This window comes from Trypanosoma melophagium (assembly GCF_022059095.1).
Source record: "Trypanosoma melophagium isolate St. Kilda chromosome Unknown ctg36segment0, whole genome shotgun sequence".
Taxonomy (NCBI): domain Eukaryota; phylum Euglenozoa; class Kinetoplastea; order Trypanosomatida; family Trypanosomatidae; genus Trypanosoma; species Trypanosoma melophagium.
Window position 1 is genome coordinate 130,532 of NW_027125173.1, and position 17,225 is coordinate 147,756.

The 17,225-nt window shown below is 36.8% G+C and overlaps 11 protein-coding genes across 11 annotated transcripts; 7 read left to right on the forward strand and 4 right to left on the reverse strand.

Moving 5' to 3' along the window:
- Positions 1-882: 882 nt before the first annotated feature.
- Positions 883-2,154, reverse strand: LSM04_009492 (uncharacterized protein; the record flags this gene model as incomplete). Its single annotated transcript, XM_067330668.1, has 1 exon — positions 883-2,154. One exon carries the CDS (start codon positions 2,152-2,154, stop codon positions 883-885), a length of 1,272 nt encoding a protein of 423 aa, XP_067188592.1.
- A 351-nt stretch (positions 2,155-2,505) lies between these two features.
- Positions 2,506-3,000, reverse strand: LSM04_007364 (uncharacterized protein; the record flags this gene model as incomplete). Its single annotated transcript, XM_067330669.1, has 1 exon — positions 2,506-3,000. The coding sequence occupies one exon, from the start codon at positions 2,998-3,000 to the stop codon at positions 2,506-2,508; it is 495 nt and encodes a 164-aa protein (XP_067188571.1).
- A 323-nt stretch (positions 3,001-3,323) lies between these two features.
- Positions 3,324-5,561, reverse strand: LSM04_003572 (zinc finger protein; the record flags this gene model as incomplete). Its single annotated transcript, XM_067330670.1, has 1 exon — positions 3,324-5,561. One exon carries the CDS (start codon positions 5,559-5,561, stop codon positions 3,324-3,326), a length of 2,238 nt encoding a protein of 745 aa, XP_067188524.1.
- Positions 5,562-5,900: 339 nt separating this feature from the next.
- LSM04_009437 (uncharacterized protein) lies at positions 5,901-7,574 on the reverse strand (the record flags this gene model as incomplete). The annotated part of the gene is made up of 1 exon (XM_067330671.1): positions 5,901-7,574. One exon carries the CDS (start codon positions 7,572-7,574, stop codon positions 5,901-5,903), a length of 1,674 nt encoding a protein of 557 aa, XP_067188589.1.
- Positions 7,575-8,311: 737 nt separating this feature from the next.
- LSM04_008789 (uncharacterized protein) lies at positions 8,312-9,286 on the forward strand (the record flags this gene model as incomplete). Its single annotated transcript, XM_067330672.1, has 1 exon — positions 8,312-9,286. One exon carries the CDS (start codon positions 8,312-8,314, stop codon positions 9,284-9,286), a length of 975 nt encoding a protein of 324 aa, XP_067188583.1.
- Positions 9,287-9,454: 168 nt separating this feature from the next.
- On the forward strand, positions 9,455-11,035 carry LSM04_005092 (PAP/25A-associated; the record flags this gene model as incomplete). Its single annotated transcript, XM_067330674.1, has 1 exon — positions 9,455-11,035. One exon carries the CDS (start codon positions 9,455-9,457, stop codon positions 11,033-11,035), a length of 1,581 nt encoding a protein of 526 aa, XP_067188544.1.
- Positions 11,036-11,365: 330 nt separating this feature from the next.
- On the forward strand, positions 11,366-13,219 carry LSM04_003955 (Dual specificity phosphatase; the record flags this gene model as incomplete). The annotated part of the gene is made up of 1 exon (XM_067330675.1): positions 11,366-13,219. The coding sequence occupies one exon, from the start codon at positions 11,366-11,368 to the stop codon at positions 13,217-13,219; it is 1,854 nt and encodes a 617-aa protein (XP_067188528.1).
- Positions 13,220-13,413: 194 nt separating this feature from the next.
- On the forward strand, positions 13,414-13,878 carry LSM04_000743 (Protein KASH5; the record flags this gene model as incomplete). The annotated part of the gene is made up of 1 exon (XM_067330676.1): positions 13,414-13,878. One exon carries the CDS (start codon positions 13,414-13,416, stop codon positions 13,876-13,878), a length of 465 nt encoding a protein of 154 aa, XP_067188495.1.
- Positions 13,879-14,108: 230 nt separating this feature from the next.
- Positions 14,109-14,558, forward strand: LSM04_004556 (RNA polymerase; the record flags this gene model as incomplete). Its single annotated transcript, XM_067330677.1, has 1 exon — positions 14,109-14,558. One exon carries the CDS (start codon positions 14,109-14,111, stop codon positions 14,556-14,558), a length of 450 nt encoding a protein of 149 aa, XP_067188538.1.
- A 324-nt stretch (positions 14,559-14,882) lies between these two features.
- On the forward strand, positions 14,883-16,163 carry LSM04_001314 (uncharacterized protein; the record flags this gene model as incomplete). Its single annotated transcript, XM_067330678.1, has 1 exon — positions 14,883-16,163. One exon carries the CDS (start codon positions 14,883-14,885, stop codon positions 16,161-16,163), a length of 1,281 nt encoding a protein of 426 aa, XP_067188504.1.
- A 242-nt stretch (positions 16,164-16,405) lies between these two features.
- Positions 16,406-16,924, forward strand: LSM04_001961 (uncharacterized protein; the record flags this gene model as incomplete). Its single annotated transcript, XM_067330679.1, has 1 exon — positions 16,406-16,924. The coding sequence occupies one exon, from the start codon at positions 16,406-16,408 to the stop codon at positions 16,922-16,924; it is 519 nt and encodes a 172-aa protein (XP_067188507.1).
- Positions 16,925-17,225: the final 301 nt, after the last annotated feature.

The window sequence follows — 17,225 nt, forward strand, 5'->3', positions numbered from 1 at the left end:
TGTTTCGCTCACGAGAATACCTTTATTAGTAGTGTTTGAATGCAAAAACGAAAAAAAAAATGCGAACCCAATTCAAAAAAGCCTAACCCCAACCCCTAGGGTCCACCACCAACGACTTCTCTTTCCCAGGGAAAACAAAAATAAAATAAAATAACAGATGATTCCAGGGCATCAAATCTGCATTAAAAATAGACTATTCTTGTAGAAAATAAATAAGCCCACCTTATTTAAGGGGGGAAAAATGCACAAATTAAATGGTGACTGGTGAACTGATTTTATATATAGCTTCGACAGCAACGCCATACAAATGTAGAAGGAATCCCCAGGTTCTTTAAACAATTGGTCCTGACCGGAACCAACGCATAGAATCTCTCCAATTGTATTAGTTATATTTGTTTATCATTGGTATCGCCTCGCCGGAAGTGCTCAAATTTCTCCAAAAATTCAAGACCAACTTCATTCATTCCTTCCTTGAGCTTGGAGTAAATAAAGCGTTCCATCAAATGCTTTTGAAGCAACTCTTGAATGGTGTCCGATATTTTGACAAAGTTGAACAACAATATCTTGTCTTTATGTGTGTGTATAAATATAAATATAAAGAGAAAGAGAGAGAGAGAGAGAAAGAAGAAAAATTTGTCACTGTAGGAATTGTAAAAGAAGAAAATATTAAGGGTAACTTTTTTTTTAACGCTTCATTACAATCTAATTTTGTGCAAAAATATTAAAACAAAGAATAGGGTATCATACATGTCACTCTAATACATACCAACTCTATTATTCTTTCAACAAAAAATTGTAGTATGAACTATACAACCAACGATAAAGCAAATTTCAACAATCACACATATTTGGATCACACATAAAATAAAAATAAGACATTCTTCAATTGGCTACATTGCGAGCATGATGTGGTTGTTGAGTCATCGTTGTGTATTGCCCAGGTACAATCTGGGATGGAGTGTAGTTTTTTCCAGTTGATGTATCATTGCGTGGATGATGCGCAGAATGATGCATGGTGTACGTGCCGTACCGTATATCAAAAATACTTCTTTTGCTATAGTCTTTATTAACTTCTGCTTGAGCAAAACGATCCATGAATGCATCAGAGTATTCAGTACCCCAAGTTCCATCATGTCGCATCAATCGCCTTTGTGTTAGCTGAGAAACAGTCTCTTCATGTGCGGAAGTCAGTGTGTGGTATGTTCTTGGGAGTGGAGCCGTGGCGTGTCGATCATTACTTGTAGCAGCTCCTGCAACATCATAAGGGGCATGACAATCATGAGTAGTACTCATAAGTTCACTCGCAGACCAAGGTTGATAACCTTTTGGTAATGAATTCGCGCTCATATCTTCCATTTTTTGTTTTAAAGAATCCTTATCTACATTTTTCTCTCTCTGTAGCATTGTTGCTGTTTTTTCACGTCGTATGGGTCCTTCCTTCTCCACCAAGTTGTATCGACTTTTGTACACTGGTACTTTATAACCACTTTGTGGATCATTCGGGTCTTTTTGCATAACCCAGTATGAAGAGGGATCAATCCCGCTCATATCACAATAATCCCATGAGGTTGGACGGTATGGATCAGGTAATGTGGTTCCAAGTGGTAAACCCTTTAAATCATCACGATTCTTCGCTGCACAGTCCATATCCTCTTCACCTTTTCTAAGGGCATCAAGTACATTAGGATCGAACGTTCCCTTTCCAATCGTTCGGTTCTGGGTCGTTGTGGTTTCCATTAGACGTGGTTTCATTCCACCAGTGGTGTCTCCCCCATCGAGAGCTGTTACGGTTCCCTCCAACGCACGCAATTGCGCAGCATTCAATTGAGGTTTGGCCTCTGAGCCATCCCCTTTAAGGCGATGAAGCCCAATCAGTGTATAGTCCATGGTCCGTGGTAAACTTGTTTTGTCTTCTGGGAAAGGCACCAGCTTTCGGCTAATTTCCATTTCAAAACGATGTGGTTTCCTTCCTGCGATATCATCAGGTTCACGAGGTGGGACCTCACCGGTAGCTCCCCAGTAAGCACTGGAAGCAAAACCATCCTTGATATGCGATGCTAGGAACTCCTTTACGGCAGCATCTTCTGAGATGGATTTTAAAGTGCCAAGCGAATTCTGCGTAACAGTCCCTTTCTGAAGGGTAGTCTCATTCATTTTTCACTTCGCGTTTTACGATTTCTAAAGAAATTACAAAAAGTAGAAAGAGAAAAGAAAAAAAATATATATGTATACAAAATATACATATACATACGAAAAATATATATATACATATATATATCGATCTATAGATTACTAATTTATTGTCAAAAAGGATAGAAAAACAAAACCAGAATCATATAAACAAAAACCATCATGCACTTCCTTCTTTTTCTTCTTTTTTTGTGTTTTCCTTCATGGCTGATACAGTAGATCTTTTGAGAAGTCTGGGTGTAGCAAGTAATAATCCCCGTACAGAAAAATGAACCGAGGTTCTCAGTGAGACACCAAACCCATTGGTCTCATTTCTCACTGAGATTTAAATTCTTCCAGTAGTTGTAATTGTTCTTTCTGAAATTTCTCTAAAGAATTTGAAAGAGATCCTATTTCACGAAGTTGACGTTCTGTTTCTTCTCGACGTCTTTGAATTTGTCTGAGTTCTTGTTCCAAGACGCGATTACTTTCTTTCTGAATAGCAAATGCATCATGCTCTTGGCCAATTGCACTTATAATCATATTCATAACTTTCTGAATTTTAAAATCAGAGTCTTGCTGAGTTTCATGAGTCCCTGATTCAGGATGATCAAAGAGGTAAACACACGGTGCATATGATGATGAAAAAGAATATCTGCTGCTCATATCAAAGGAAGTAGCTCCACTCACCTCGTGATGCACTGAAAATGATGAAGGATTTGGGGGTCTGAAGGTACCGGTAGAAATCTCTTGCGCCCATGGATTTGTGGGCCCCAGTGATGGGGAAACGTACTGCGGTGAGGAGCGATGTGTTGGTCCAGAGGCAGACATAGGAGAAGAAAAGGAATTCAATCACACTAATCTCACGACAAAGGCAGCTCTGTCAACAAAACAGAATGAAAAACAAAGCAGTGTATGAGTACACATAAACAAATGTATTTCACATTCTGTTTCATTTCGGTCAATGTAAAGAAAAATCATCAATTCCTTTTTCTCTCTCCCTCTTTATCTCTCTTTCTATTTATATAAAAATAATTTTTTCGCTTACTCTCAGTTTTTTTTTGTTTTCTTAGGGTGATTCCCCATATAACTACCCCTATCCTTTCCCAAGCAGATAAATAAATAGCTATTACCATTAATCATTTTAAGTTGTTTTATCCACTTTTTTTCTCATTCTCATTATTTTTTTCTTTCTCTGGAACATAATGTAGTCGAGAAAGTAGTTCTCGGAGTCGTGAAGTAGCCATAGCAGCACCAGAGTTTCCTTTCGTTGCCGCTCGTAGAATAGCATCACCAAATTCTTTCTTTCGTTGACAGATCTCATAACAATATTGTTCGATTGTATCCTCAATAATTATACGAGTTACGTAAACATGTTTTCTCTGTCCAATACGATAACAACGATGAACTGCCTGTTCTTCAATAGCAGGATTCCACCATGGATCAACCACTAAAACATGATTTGCGGCAGTAAGATTTAGGCCTACACCTGTTGCAGTTTTACTCGCAAGAACAACGCGAACATCTTCATTTGTTTGAAAACGACGAATAACAATATTACGGTTACTTAAACTCATAGTGCCATCTAAACGCAAATGAGGTATGTCTGCTTTATCAAGTGCAACTGATATAACATCCATAAAAGAAGTAAAATGCGAGAAAATAATCATTTTATCATTTGGATGTTCTGTTTTCATAGTATTTATACAATCTAAAATCATCTGTAATTTTGTACTCATCTCCATTTCACGTTTTTTAAATTTTATAATACGTTCAGACGAGGAAAGAGAATGATTTTTAAACATGGATGAACTATTAATACTAGTTCCACATGTTGGACAAGGTAACCTTGCAGCCATATCATCTCCATCTACAGCATCGCGGAAACGAGAAAGAAGGCATTCATGACAGAAATGATGTCCACACTTAGTTTCTAAAGCAGCTACAGCTTCACTTTTACAAATGCCACAAACCGAAACATTTAATGCACGTCCTTCACTAATCCAAGAATGACAACATGCTTGTCTTAAACGAGTCATCATAGCAAAAATATGAAATGCACCTTCCTTATGTTCTGAACTTGCTAACGCTGTTCTTGAACGAGCAAGAATACTATTATATTGTTTCGATTCTTTTGGAGTAAATCTTTTCATAACGACGGTTTCAGATTTAGGAGGTAATGATACCAATACTTCTTTTTTTCCATTACGGATCATAACTGGACCACGTCGTAGAAAAGCAGGTTGTAGTGAACGCGCTATGGCTCGTTGTAAAACAGGATCATTTAAAACTTCTTCTGGATTACATCCTGGAAGTACAGGAAGACGTGGTAAACCTACAAAATAAAGAAGGTTTTGAATATCTTCAATTGTATTGTGAAGAGGTGTTGCAGTAACAGCCCAACGATGTATACCCTGTAATTCTTTTACTGCACGCCATCTCTGTGTTCTGGCGTGACGAATCATGTGTGCCTCATCTAAAATAATACGTTTCCATCGCACATGAAATATAGGTCCAGCATCTTTTCTATTAAAGGTTAAATTATTGTCATCGAACATGGGTACTAAAGCATCCAAAGCAGAGTTTGTTAAAGTATCATAGGTCGTTATTACAAAATCATATAATTCTAATTCTGTGCTACTAATTGATTTATTTTGACCATGATATAAATAAACTCTTAACTTTCTTGAAGAACTAACTTTAGATTCTATTTCACTTTTCCATTGAAGCATAAGAGCTGCAGGAACAACTACAAGAGTTCTAAGCTCTTTCGATGCGATTAAATCAAAAGAACGTTTTTCTTCATCATCCAAAAAATCCATTGCACGTTTTTCATACGAAGGATGAAATTTACTAGTAAATTTTAGCCATTTATTTACTTCTTCTCGTACTTCATATAATGAACTATCAGGTTCTGTTGACATTTTTTCAACTTTATTCATAAGAATACGAAGATCTATCGCAGGCCTATTAATTTTTGAACAATTTGCTACAACACTAATTCGTTGTAATTGTCGAATAACAGTGAGGAAACGATAACAAAGAGCTTTAGATTGCATATTTCGACGATGGAATTCATGGGAATCTTTGTTATAATATTGTGACGAAAGACATAAACCAATCATTTGAACTGTTTTCCCCATTCCCAAATGATCAGCCATGATACCACCAACATGATCACGTTCACGTAGCATCATCCAATAAACACCTTCCTTTTGAAATGGTAAAAGAGGTGTCTGTAAATCTGGTACATCAACTTTTTCAAACTCATCATACTGGAAAGAAGAGTAAAATGCCTGAACAGATGCTGAATCGTTAGTCGGAAGAGAAGCCTGCTGTACAACTCGCAAAGGACATGTCTTTCGAAACAACCAACATCTAGCGACACGCATTCGCCCCAAATTCCTTTACAAACAATAGACGCAAGACAAAAAGAAAATTAAGCGTAAGTTAGAAAAAAAAAAAGTCATTTAAAATGGGACTACGTATATTTTTTAAAAAACAAGAAGCACTATATAATACATAATTCTTAGTGGAATTAACTACAGTAAATCATAGCGAAAACAACAAATAGGAAAGAAAATAAGGTGAGAGAGATAGAAAAAAAGAAGAAAATCACCTCCCCGCTTCTTCTTACCGCAGCGAACAAAGAAAAAGATCTGCAATAGCAACAAACAAAGAACGAAAATCCACAACACAAAGAAGAAAAAAAAAAACACATACAACACAAACTAATAATGATGTCCATTACTTTCTCTTGACTCAGCCAATGCTTTATCAACACCTTTTTTAACCATCAAATCGACTTCAGTTCTCAAAAAACTTTCAATCAAGAGAGTATCCTCGTCATTATACTGAGATATCTCAAGCACAGACCATGAGTAAGAAGTACAATTTAAAGAAAGAGATTCTTTCGGACCTTCCATAGAAGAAGAGATTCTTATATCATTATTATCATCATCAGACCTGGTTCTGATCATATTATCAGGCTTTTTATAAGTGATATCTCGTTTTGGTTGTTGAGTTCGTAACGAGTTAACCAATTTTCCCATCTTTTCCTTGGAATAGATGCTATTTAGAAGACAAGAAGAAAAAGCCGGAGAAACTTTTATTGAGTCCCCTTTAAACGAAAATAACACCGATGAATTTGGATTTAAAAAGACATCTTCTTTGTATACCAAGGGAGATCGTTCTCGACGCCTGGCAGTAAAGGGTTGAGAATCAAGTTTTCCCTGATGTGCACTGCTAGAACCTCTCCACAACGACTGACACATATCCAACAAATGATGGTGACGAGGAGAAAGCGATGAAAAAGTGTAATACCGAATAAGCTGATCAAATAATTTAGACATTACTTCAGCAGATAATTCCACGCTCAGTCTAGTAGTTGGTTCACCTAAGAAGTAAAGATTGAGTGATTTTTTCAACGCCGAAAATAGACAAATAGCTGCAAACTCGCTAAAGGTTCCACTGCAAAGCATATGATAATCAGGATAATTATTTTCAGAAATAGGTTCAGTATTATGGCCACTAATTGTCTCCATTAAAATTGAAACAAGATTAACACAATTCTCAACACTCTGATGAAACAAAGATTCCGCCGTACTAAGCTTGGAATCTATAGAAGAATCCCTGGAAAGATCTATGCAAAGAAAGGTTTCACTCCATAAAGGCCATAAAAAACATTCCTTTAAATCAATAGGCAAAAAAGAATGCCTATCACTATACTCCTGATCACTGTTCATAATAATGGAATTCATTCCATTATTATGGTGATTCCATTCATATTTACTACTGACACTCGTTTGTATCGTCCAAACGATTCTATCCCTTAGTGAATTAATACCTCGAATTCTATTAAAGTGATACCATATAACTTCTTGACCGAATAAAACAATTCCATACTTTTTTGCAAAGCACTTGGCAACATGTTCTTTAGCATCCAACCAATTTCTTGAAATAGAAGGACCCTCAATATGAGTTGCAGACCCAAACCAATAATCAAAAGTAGACAGTGAAATATAAGCACCTGTACTTTCCAACACAAGGGCTTGTATCAAAACAGCTAATAATGTCGCTATATGAGGACGTTTAGGAGGATCTAGAGGTACATTAGAACGAGCAAATGAAACTGGAACACATCTCTCATCAATAAGCTGAAAATAATGCGTCATAGAACCCACTCGTTCTGCTAGCGATGGTACCAAATATTCCAAATCATATACTCTTAGTCCATTTTTTCGCACTTCTTCAGAATGAATCCTAGAGCTTTTCACGTAGTACATATCAACAAGTTCTGTGATAAACCGAGCCAATGGCCGTACTTGCTGATCATCCCTCTCCAATTCTTCACTTCGAGACCTCTTTAATGGATTCGCTTCATCGAATTCATAGTTGTCAAACATCGCTAGAAAAGAAGTTTTAAAAAAAATTAATAAAGAAAGCAAAACGGAAAAAATACATAAAAATAATATCTGAAGGTTCCAAAGAAAAAAAAAAAAAGAAACGGAAGCAAAAAAAAAAAAAGAGCGCAGAGCGGATAATGCGAAGAATTCGGTCTTCTCCAAAACAGTGAAAAACAATAAGAAAATGACACGAGACGGGACGCGTGCAGAGTCATCAGCCCTCTTGGCCGCCGCCCCGCCAAAGCGGCAAGGAAGAGCGAACCCAACCGCCCAGCATCCAAGCGGAGCCGCCGTCGTCCGAAACGCCGTCCGGCCCGGCGGCCCAAGCGCAAACACCACCCAAAGGATAGTTGACTTCTTTTCGACTCCCGCTCCTTCGCCATTGTGGTGCGGGTTGCCCCTGCTGTTTTTGCTGGGGTTCTGCGTTCCGCGAGCCCTTGCTGCTTTTGCGTTGGCGCCCGCCCTAAAGGCCGCTCCCGGGTCGTTTTTTTTTTCTTCTTCTTCGTTTTTATTGCTTTGTGATTGTTTTTGTTTGTTTGCGCTTTTCGTTTTTTTTTTTGTTTTGGTTTGCTTCCTGCGGTGGGGGGGCCTTCCGCGCTCTTGTTTTCCCCCTTCGGTCGTGGGCGGTGGTGCTGGGACTGTTCGTTTTTTTGTTTTTGTGGTTATGTGACTTTTTTTTTGTCTCCTTTTCTGCATTCTCATTTGATTTATCTTTGGTTTTCTTCTCTAGTTGTGGCATGCTCGCGGGGCTATTTTATACGCGAGCTGGGGCTCCTCCTCAAAAGGTAGAAAAACCAAAGGAAAGTGGTAATTCGTCTGTTTGCAATCCAGATGAAGTAAATGATGAAGGTAATGTACTCAGGACTTCTGAGCATGTGCATCCCCGAGGTGGCAATAATTTTCCAGAAAATACCTCTATCCCTCCGCACCACCAACAACCTCGCTCGGGAAAGTTTATTTCGTCGGCAGATATTTTTGGTATCGATACTCAAGACATGCCACCACCTTCAATTAAAAAACAATCTAAATCAGGATTGATTTTGGATTTTGAATTATCTATTGATAAACTAAAGGCTTTATTACTTGGTTGGTTAATTAGAAAACGTATGAAAAGTGATTTTGCCAGTGATTTAATAAAAAAAATAAAGAGTTTTGATTCTGAAAATTCTGGTTCAAGTGGTTTTTATAGCTTAGAGGTAAATTCATCTTTTAGAAAATCATATTACGTCGCTCAACTTTTATCATTTCTTAACAATGGAATCAAAAAGATCAAAAATGATGACATGAAATATACAACCAAGAAAAATCGTCCTGATCTTTCGTATAAACAAAATCATGAAGTAGAAAACGTTTCTACAACATTAGAAAAAAAACAACAGTTGGACTTCACAGTATACTCTTCTAACAAAGCTAAACAAAGAAAAGAGGATGTGCTTGCTTCTCTAAGAGAAGCCACAGGTATGAAGGATTCTTCCATTCCCTCTTTACTTGAAGATATTACTCCTAAGTTCCTTGCTGAACGAAGGTCTGTGTTTCTTCAAACAATTTTCTCTCCAGGAGAAAGAGAAGAGTGTATTGCACCCATTCCCAGGTTTGATGCTATGAAGGGTTGGGAAAATTTAGATGTTAATCGATCATTGACTTCCATGTATGGTGGAGGATATCATAGAGTAATTGAACACCTGGACCGTTTCTCTCTAAGCTTGCAGTAGTACCATGGGTTTCTTAACTTTTTTAAAATTATTTTGTAAGTTTTTTTTAATTATCTATATTTGTTTTTTTTATTAGTGAAAAAATGTCTTAAATACATGCATTGTTAAAGTCGAAATTTCTTTATTTTTGTTTCTTTTTTTTCTCTAAAGTTTTTTTTTTAAGGTCGTATGAGACGGTTTCTAACCGTTTTTCTGAAGAAAACAGGAACAAGAAGAGGTCTTGTCTTACCGTGGAATTCATCACTTCCACCGAAGGAAGACTCTCGTTGGGAAGGATTGGGTAAGTCGGTTATTCAGCAAGCATTGGCTTCAGATACTGGACGATTTGCATTTGAGGAATGTGGTATTGCCAGACAACAATTAGAAATATTAATTCAGTCTGCAGGATATGATGCTAATGTGTATGTGTTTGGAGGTTTGGTAGTTTTGGGATTGTTAGAAGTTGGAGGAGATGTGGATTTTGTAGGGGTTGCAGATGTTGAGCCTGGATTTGAAGAAGCTGGAGAAATTGTTTCACGTTTGTCCAGAGAAATGCGACGACTTGGTATGAAGAGTAATGCATTACCAAGGGCTCGAGTTCCTGTTATAAAGGTTGATCGAGTAAGTAAATCTCTTCCTGGTACTCCACTCCATCATTTGGCTGCATGTGGATTGTTTCAATTTACACGACAATTAAATAATGATGAAACCGTTACTTTCAGCAAAAGGATGCAAGAGAATTATGCTGCTATCAGTATTGATTGGAATAACAGTCAACAATTTGCAACAATAGAATTTAATGGTACTTCAGATCTTATTCTCGCCTTAACACAAGTAAAACGTCATGATGGAATTGATATTCCTCTACGTTTACCTGTGGATTCACGTAATGGACCAGAACTTTATAGGTTGCCATTTGATTTTTGTTTTTCTTCTATTGGTTTGAGAAACTCATACTTATTACGTGATGCTCTTTCACATTATGAATTTTCTAGACATTTGTTGCTTTTGTTTAAAAAGTGGGGTCGTTCAAGTGGGGTTATAAACTCGATTGATGGACTTTTAGCAAGTTATGCAATAACTGTTATGTGTGTTCATTTTTTAATAAAGGTTGGTGTTCTACCTAGAGTATCAACGTTACGATCAGCAGATGAGCCTCAACTTCTTCCATTTTTTCCAGAATATCGTGCCCTTAATGAGGGTAAGGGATGTGATATTGCAGAAATTGGTTTTTTAACAGCGGCTTTCTTTGAATACTATGGTCATATTTTCGATTATGAAAAAAGTGTTGTATGTACGACCAATATGAATCTTTTAAAAAAAACGATGCGATGGGAAAGGTCTCCTGGATTAGATAGTGGTCGACCTCCTTTTTTTGAATTCGCTATTAAGGACCCTTATGGTCTTGATAATATCGGAAGAAATCTTGATCGAGAATCTACTGACTACGTCAGAGATGCTCATGCAGCTGCCTTAAAAACTTTACTTGAAGAACGTAATGATCCTGAGTTTATTATCAATACTATTATTCAATCCCCTCCACGACCACAGAGGAGACATCGTACATTAGCTTCAAGAGGTATAGCTTCTACAACATTTTCTTCCGACCAATTGGAGGCCCGTCATATGCTTAGGAAAATGGAGTTTCATGAACGTCGGAAATCAATGGAAAGGTTCGGTCAACGAACTGCAAAACGTACGGAACAACAACGTGTTGCGTCTACTGTAACTAAAGATGTTCTGGGATGGATACGTAGCGATGAACATTAAAATAAACGCAGAAAATAAGAAAATACACTGAACCTATCGAAAGGGGTTTTCCTCTTTTGTATCTCTACGCGTTTTGCACTATTCGTGCTTTCTTTATTATTATTATTATTATTATTATTATTATTATTATTATTATTATTATTATTATTATTATTATTATTATTATTATTATTATTATTATTATTATTATTATTATTTTTGATTATTATTTTCATTGTTATATTGTTCAGGATATTTTATAATTATTTCTCTTTTGTATTTTTTTTTTTCTGTGAGTGTCTCCTTCTTTTTCTCTTTTTGCCTCACACTTCCGTAGTAAAAGAGGTGGCAATGATTAGCTCCTTGAAAAAAATACACTGGTATCCTCCTATTGAGTTAGTAACATGTGATGAGCCAAGGTGTTCGGAACGTATTCCTCCATGGATTGAATTTAGTGAGATATTTCCAGGTTTTTTTTTAACATGTGAGGAAACTATCTGTAATCGTGAAATTGCACAAGAAAAAGGAATTGCTCTTATTTTAACATTGAATGGAGAAAGTCATTCAGCACCTTTCCGAGTTTATGAATACGAAAACGATCTTCAACGATGCGTTTATCATAAGTTACCATCATTGGATGTCTTCATTTCTCAACTTGATGAATATGCATCGGTAAGTATTCCTGAAGATATCAAAAAACGAAAAGTTTTTATACGTTCAGTTTGTGCAGAAGATTCACCAATGTACGATATGAGCTCTCATTTTGTTGAGATGTGTGTATTAATTGAGTTGGTAATGTTTAATCGAAAAAATATACCAGTTGATTCTACTTATTTACCTGCATTAACTGTTCATTGTCAAATGGGTGTTAGTCGTTCTACAGCTGTTGTTTTAGCATATATGATGAAACGTTGTGAATACTCTAGGGATGATGCTCTCTCTATGGTTAAAAAAGTTCGAACAGTGGCAAATCCTAATACAGGTTTTCAATCACAACTTTCTCAATGGGAAAAAAGTGGATACTATCGAGTTGTAGATGATGTTTCCGCTTTTCTTGTTGCAGATGAGTTAAAAGATAATTACCGACTTAGAATATTTTTGGAGAAATATCTTTCGTTTATAGTTCGTCAAAATAAATTAGCATCGGATAGAGAATTTTTGGGTCTTGTTATGGCGAAGGCAAATCTTTCTGTTGATGATCTTCGTTTGATTATTTCGGGGTTTTGTAGTTGTATTACTTTATTGATAGCCGATGAAATCTATTTTGATGTTCCTACATTTTTTGATAATGTTTGTGAAATGATGGCAAGTTTTATTTACTACATACCAAAGATTTTTGGATATATTACAAAAGGAAATGATGAATTTTTTGAAGATGCTTTTTATTTTGAAATGTTTAAAACGTTAAGTAACTCCGGAGTTTCTATATTTCCTTCAGATATAGCTAGCGCGTTTTGCTCTTTTTTAGAGGCTATTGACTGTAAACATTTTTCGAAGAATGAATTGAAACAGCCTCGAATATTGGATTCTACAGGTAAGATAATTGGTATAGCACCCAAAGAAATGAGTCTTTCATTTCCTTTTTTACCTTTTTTAGCCCCATATGCTGTGGGGTTTATTCAACAACATCGTTTGGAATCATGTGAAGAGGAAAGACTTACTACGGAGCAGATGGAAGGGATCTTACATAAAGTTCTAACCACCTTTCGGGAGAATTTTCTTCTAACTTCTTCAGGTACAGGATTATGTTTGGATGATACATCCACTGAAAGTCGATGGCATTCAGGGTCACGACTTCGATTTTTAGAGTTTGATATGGAAATTCAAATAATGGAAAGTGTAGAGAAGGGTTTTACATTCTCAGAGGCAGCAAAACGATTTATGCAGTTAGATAACATTGATTCACATCTTGGTTTGTATTGGGTTCGAAAGCTTACAGGTGCCCTGGTAGGTGTGCGATTCTTTTGTGATGCGGTTGATACTTATTTTAATAAGCATTTTCCGAAATTGTCATTGGAATCAAATAATTACTCTATTGCTAATAAAATAGCACCATGGAAGGAATTATTTGAAATAATAGAGAACGTAACTGCTCTTTACACAACAAAATATGGAAGTTCACCTGATCTTTTTGTCTGGATTAAGAAAGAATTAGAATCTTTGGTTTCAAAGGGTATAGTCGCGTTCCCCCCAGAATGGGTATAATATCCTATATATTATAGTTCTTCTTGCGATTTGCTTTTACTCTGATTGGAAATTCACCCAAAAGCGGTGTTTATGTATTAAACTACTCGAATACGAGACATTCCCTTTTTCCCCCTTATATGTCTTTCGGTTCCAATGTTACTATTAATATTATAGATAAGTTTCTCTTTTTTTTTCTGTAGATTTACTGAAGAATGGCTGATGCATTTGATGAGTTGACTCTTCAGTACTTGAAGCGTCACTATGATATATTTGATCGAGACAAAATTGGACGTGTGCCTCTCACTGAGCTTGTCACACTTGTGAGAATTTGTGGTGGTACGCCAACAGAATCGGAAATAGAACCTTTAAAGTCTGAGGCTGATCCAGATGGACGTGGTTCGATGAATTTTGATGGTTTTTGTCGTGCTATGATGTCTGCTTTTAAAAATATGAGGACAGCGAGAAAACTTAGGGAAGCGTTTCAAGGAATAGATCCTGAGGGGAAAGGTCTACTTTCTCAACATGAACTTCGTTACTTTTTAACAACGCAGGGAGATTGTCTAACCACTGAGGAAATGAATGAGTTTGTAGAGGAAATGCGGTCTGAGATGGATATGGAAGGTAATTTTGTGTATTCAGATATAGTGTACAAAATGACTCCCGAGATGTTTCGTTGATCTCGTTTTTTGTTGTTCTTGTTGTTATTGTACTAATGGCAGTTGTACAGAAGATGTAATATATGGAAGCATTTATTTAATACAATTTCTCTAAATGATTTGTTTTCTTGGATACTTTTGTTATCCTTATTGTCCCTTTTCTCTGGGTTTTCGCGTGTTGTGATTAATTTTCACTCTCTTGTATATATTCCTTTTGTGTTACTGTTTATTCTTCTCTTTTAGAAGTGGGAATGGCGTGTGTACCTGTGATATTAGAAGACACCTTTACTGTCACCGCCCTCAATCCAGATGGCGTTGTCTACCTTAGGGTATCAAGAATTCAATGCAAGAATGAGCGTGGAAACCTCACAATAACATCTGATATTAACACAGAAGAGTTTCCGGTGAGTATTGGTGATCGCCTGACTATTATGTTGGCTAATTCCATTGAATTGTCTGGACAGTCAGGGACGAAACACTACGATCAAAGTGTATATCATCGGGAAACCCGATTGCAAGACTGTGATTACGCTATGCATGGTCGTGTTTATGGTCATGAAGTGGATGAAAGTAGTTTGGAGGTCAAAGTACACATCAGCTGTGGTGGATTGTTGACGCAGGTTATTGGTAGTCCTCAGAGTCTGCGGGACATCCACTATAATAGTGATGTCTATATTTTGATTAAACGTGCTGGGAAATAAGGATACGTAGCCTTCTTTTTTTTGTTTGTTTTTATCTCCTCTGGACTATCTTCATAGGAAGCTGAAGAGGAAGCAAGAGATTAAAAAAATATATTTTTATCTGTGTGTGTGTGTGTTTTCCCTTTTTTTTTTCTTCCCCATGATCGGGGTTGTTTTGAACGTGTTGCTGTTCTGTTTTTTTTTTCTCTTGGATTGCTTCATTTTTCTTCTTTTTCTTCGCATCCTTCTTTTTTCTTAATTATATTCACTACATTTCTGTTTTATAGAGGAAGAAGAAGGAGGAGGGAAGATTTTTTGTTCAGCTATAGTTGTGAAGATATTGAGATGATACGCTCCCCTGAAAGGGCATTCATTTCTTCTGGAATAACTATTTTGAACTATCATCGTTTGTTTGCTGACGATGCAAAAAAGCACTACAGGCGCCGCACATCTGATCCTCAAACCGCAAGAGAAATTGGTAACTTTCAGAGAGATCTAAAGTTTGGTAAACATCGACCTCTTCCAGATGTTCCATGGCTACAGGATAAAAAACGAACCTATATGGATGATGCTGAACGATTGTATGGACGGAAAGAAACATGGTGTGATATTGAGGATGAAACAGTACGCGAAAAGTTAGCATCTTTACTACAAGATTATTTAAAAGATTTGATTGAGGCTACGAAACTTGAAGTTCGTAATGCGAGAAAATATAAGCGACTTTGTGATCAAATGGATGCTGAATATCGTGCCAATGTATCAGCAGGGGCTTTTTCTTCTCCACAACTTTTACGTTCATGGGTGTTGGTTGAATCTGAAAAGGATGGAGAGAAAAACAAACTAAATTTAACAATAAACCGTGGTGAAGAAGTTCCTTCATCTAGTGAGGAATCTACAGAAAATTCCTTAATGAATAACAATAACGACAATAATGAAAAGAATGAGAGTAGAAATGAACGTATTGCTCGACAAAACTTTCTAGAGGCCCGTCGTAAACAAGGAAAGGAGGCGAACCTAGAAAACACTCCTGCTACAATGGATTTATTAAAAGGAGAGAAACAACACACACCTTACTCTGCCTTTCCGTTTCTACGTCAAAGGGCTTTGGAGAATGAAACTTCTCTGGATCCTTCTTTGGTGGATTGGACTGCCAAATACTTCCCTGAAGATGATGATCGTACGTTTCAAACACCCCCAAAACTACGAAACGATAATAATGAAGATGAAAATCAAGACAATATAGAGAATGATGGATCTGTTGATAGTAATTCTTCTTTATCCAATAATAAGTCAGAAAAGGTCATAGAATTTACTTCTAATAAGCTAAACGCACGTCGCAGACTGCAACGGTCATTACGAGTCCATGAAGATGGACATCGTCCTACGTTTGATGCAGAAGGTGTATTTTATCGTGTTCGGCGTCAAAGTAATGAGGATGATCGTGCACCAAAGCCACGTGCAGTTCGTGGTTCTGATGCAACTGTTGATCGAGATCAAGAAGTGGTGAAGGTTCCTTGGGATACACTAGCAAAAGCGAAGGAGTTGGGTTATTCAGCAGATATCCTACGTGCTAAAGAACGACTCATTCGTCTTTCAAGGGGTGAAGATCCACATACTATTCCTTGAATATTTCTCTATGGTGTACATTTCTCCCCCTTTCCCCCCCAAAAAAAAACAATGTTTTGTAGGTTCAATGTTTTCGTGTCTTTACGACCACTGAAGAGTTTTTTTTTGAAAAAAATGTCTAATTGGGAAATGGAGTTTGAGAAAAAAAAACGAGAGAGCGAGAGAGGTTATGTGGATCGTATTCTTTCTTCTTTTCAAGCCACTACTTCTATAAAGAGAAAAGTTTTTCGATGAGGGCATATATGGTACCAACACAACTCAGAGGATGTGTTGTTAAGTATAGCACAGACGGTGGTGTTGGTTTCATCAAACCTCTCCTTCAGAATATAACTACTATATGTGGTTGTGGGGGTGATTCATTATTAATTCGACCAACAGATCAACTTTTATTTTCCATTGGGGATGTGGGTACGATGAAATCGTGTCAATTGCTACTAGATACAGAGATCGATAGAAACCACAAGAACTTGATTCCTCTTTTTTCCGTGGGGGACATTGTACTTTTTACACTGCGGTATGAAAAATCCCGAAGAAGGGACTTCACATCAGCACCTTGCGAATCATTTCGCTGTATAGGTGTAACAGTAGATGAATCAACATCTCAACATTTTTCACATTACTTGCATGAGTCAAAGTGGCTGGAATGGAGGAAAGAAGAAAAGGCGTTGCTTAACATGCTTGAGGAGCTACCCAGTGAAGAGAACTTCATTTATGAAGGAACTCAAGTGGACTCTATCAGTGGAATTCCTGTCAATTTTTGACGTGGTAAAGGGATGATTTTTTTCTTTCTTTCTTTTTCTTCCGATTTGTTATCCTTAGTATGTTTCATGGGAGTAGCGATGAGCTGGGGGTTTAAATAAAAAGAAAAAATTCATCAATGGATGTATTTTTAAAGGATTTTTTTTTTTTTGACTCCTCTTTGCTACATTCTACACGTCATGTGTCCTTTTTTCCTCATTTTTTTTTATTGCTACTATTTTTTTTTTCTTTTCAAGCAAACAGCCCCTAAAACACATTTTTCTTCTTTACCAGGGAGGAAAAATAAAGAAGCGCAAAGGAAAT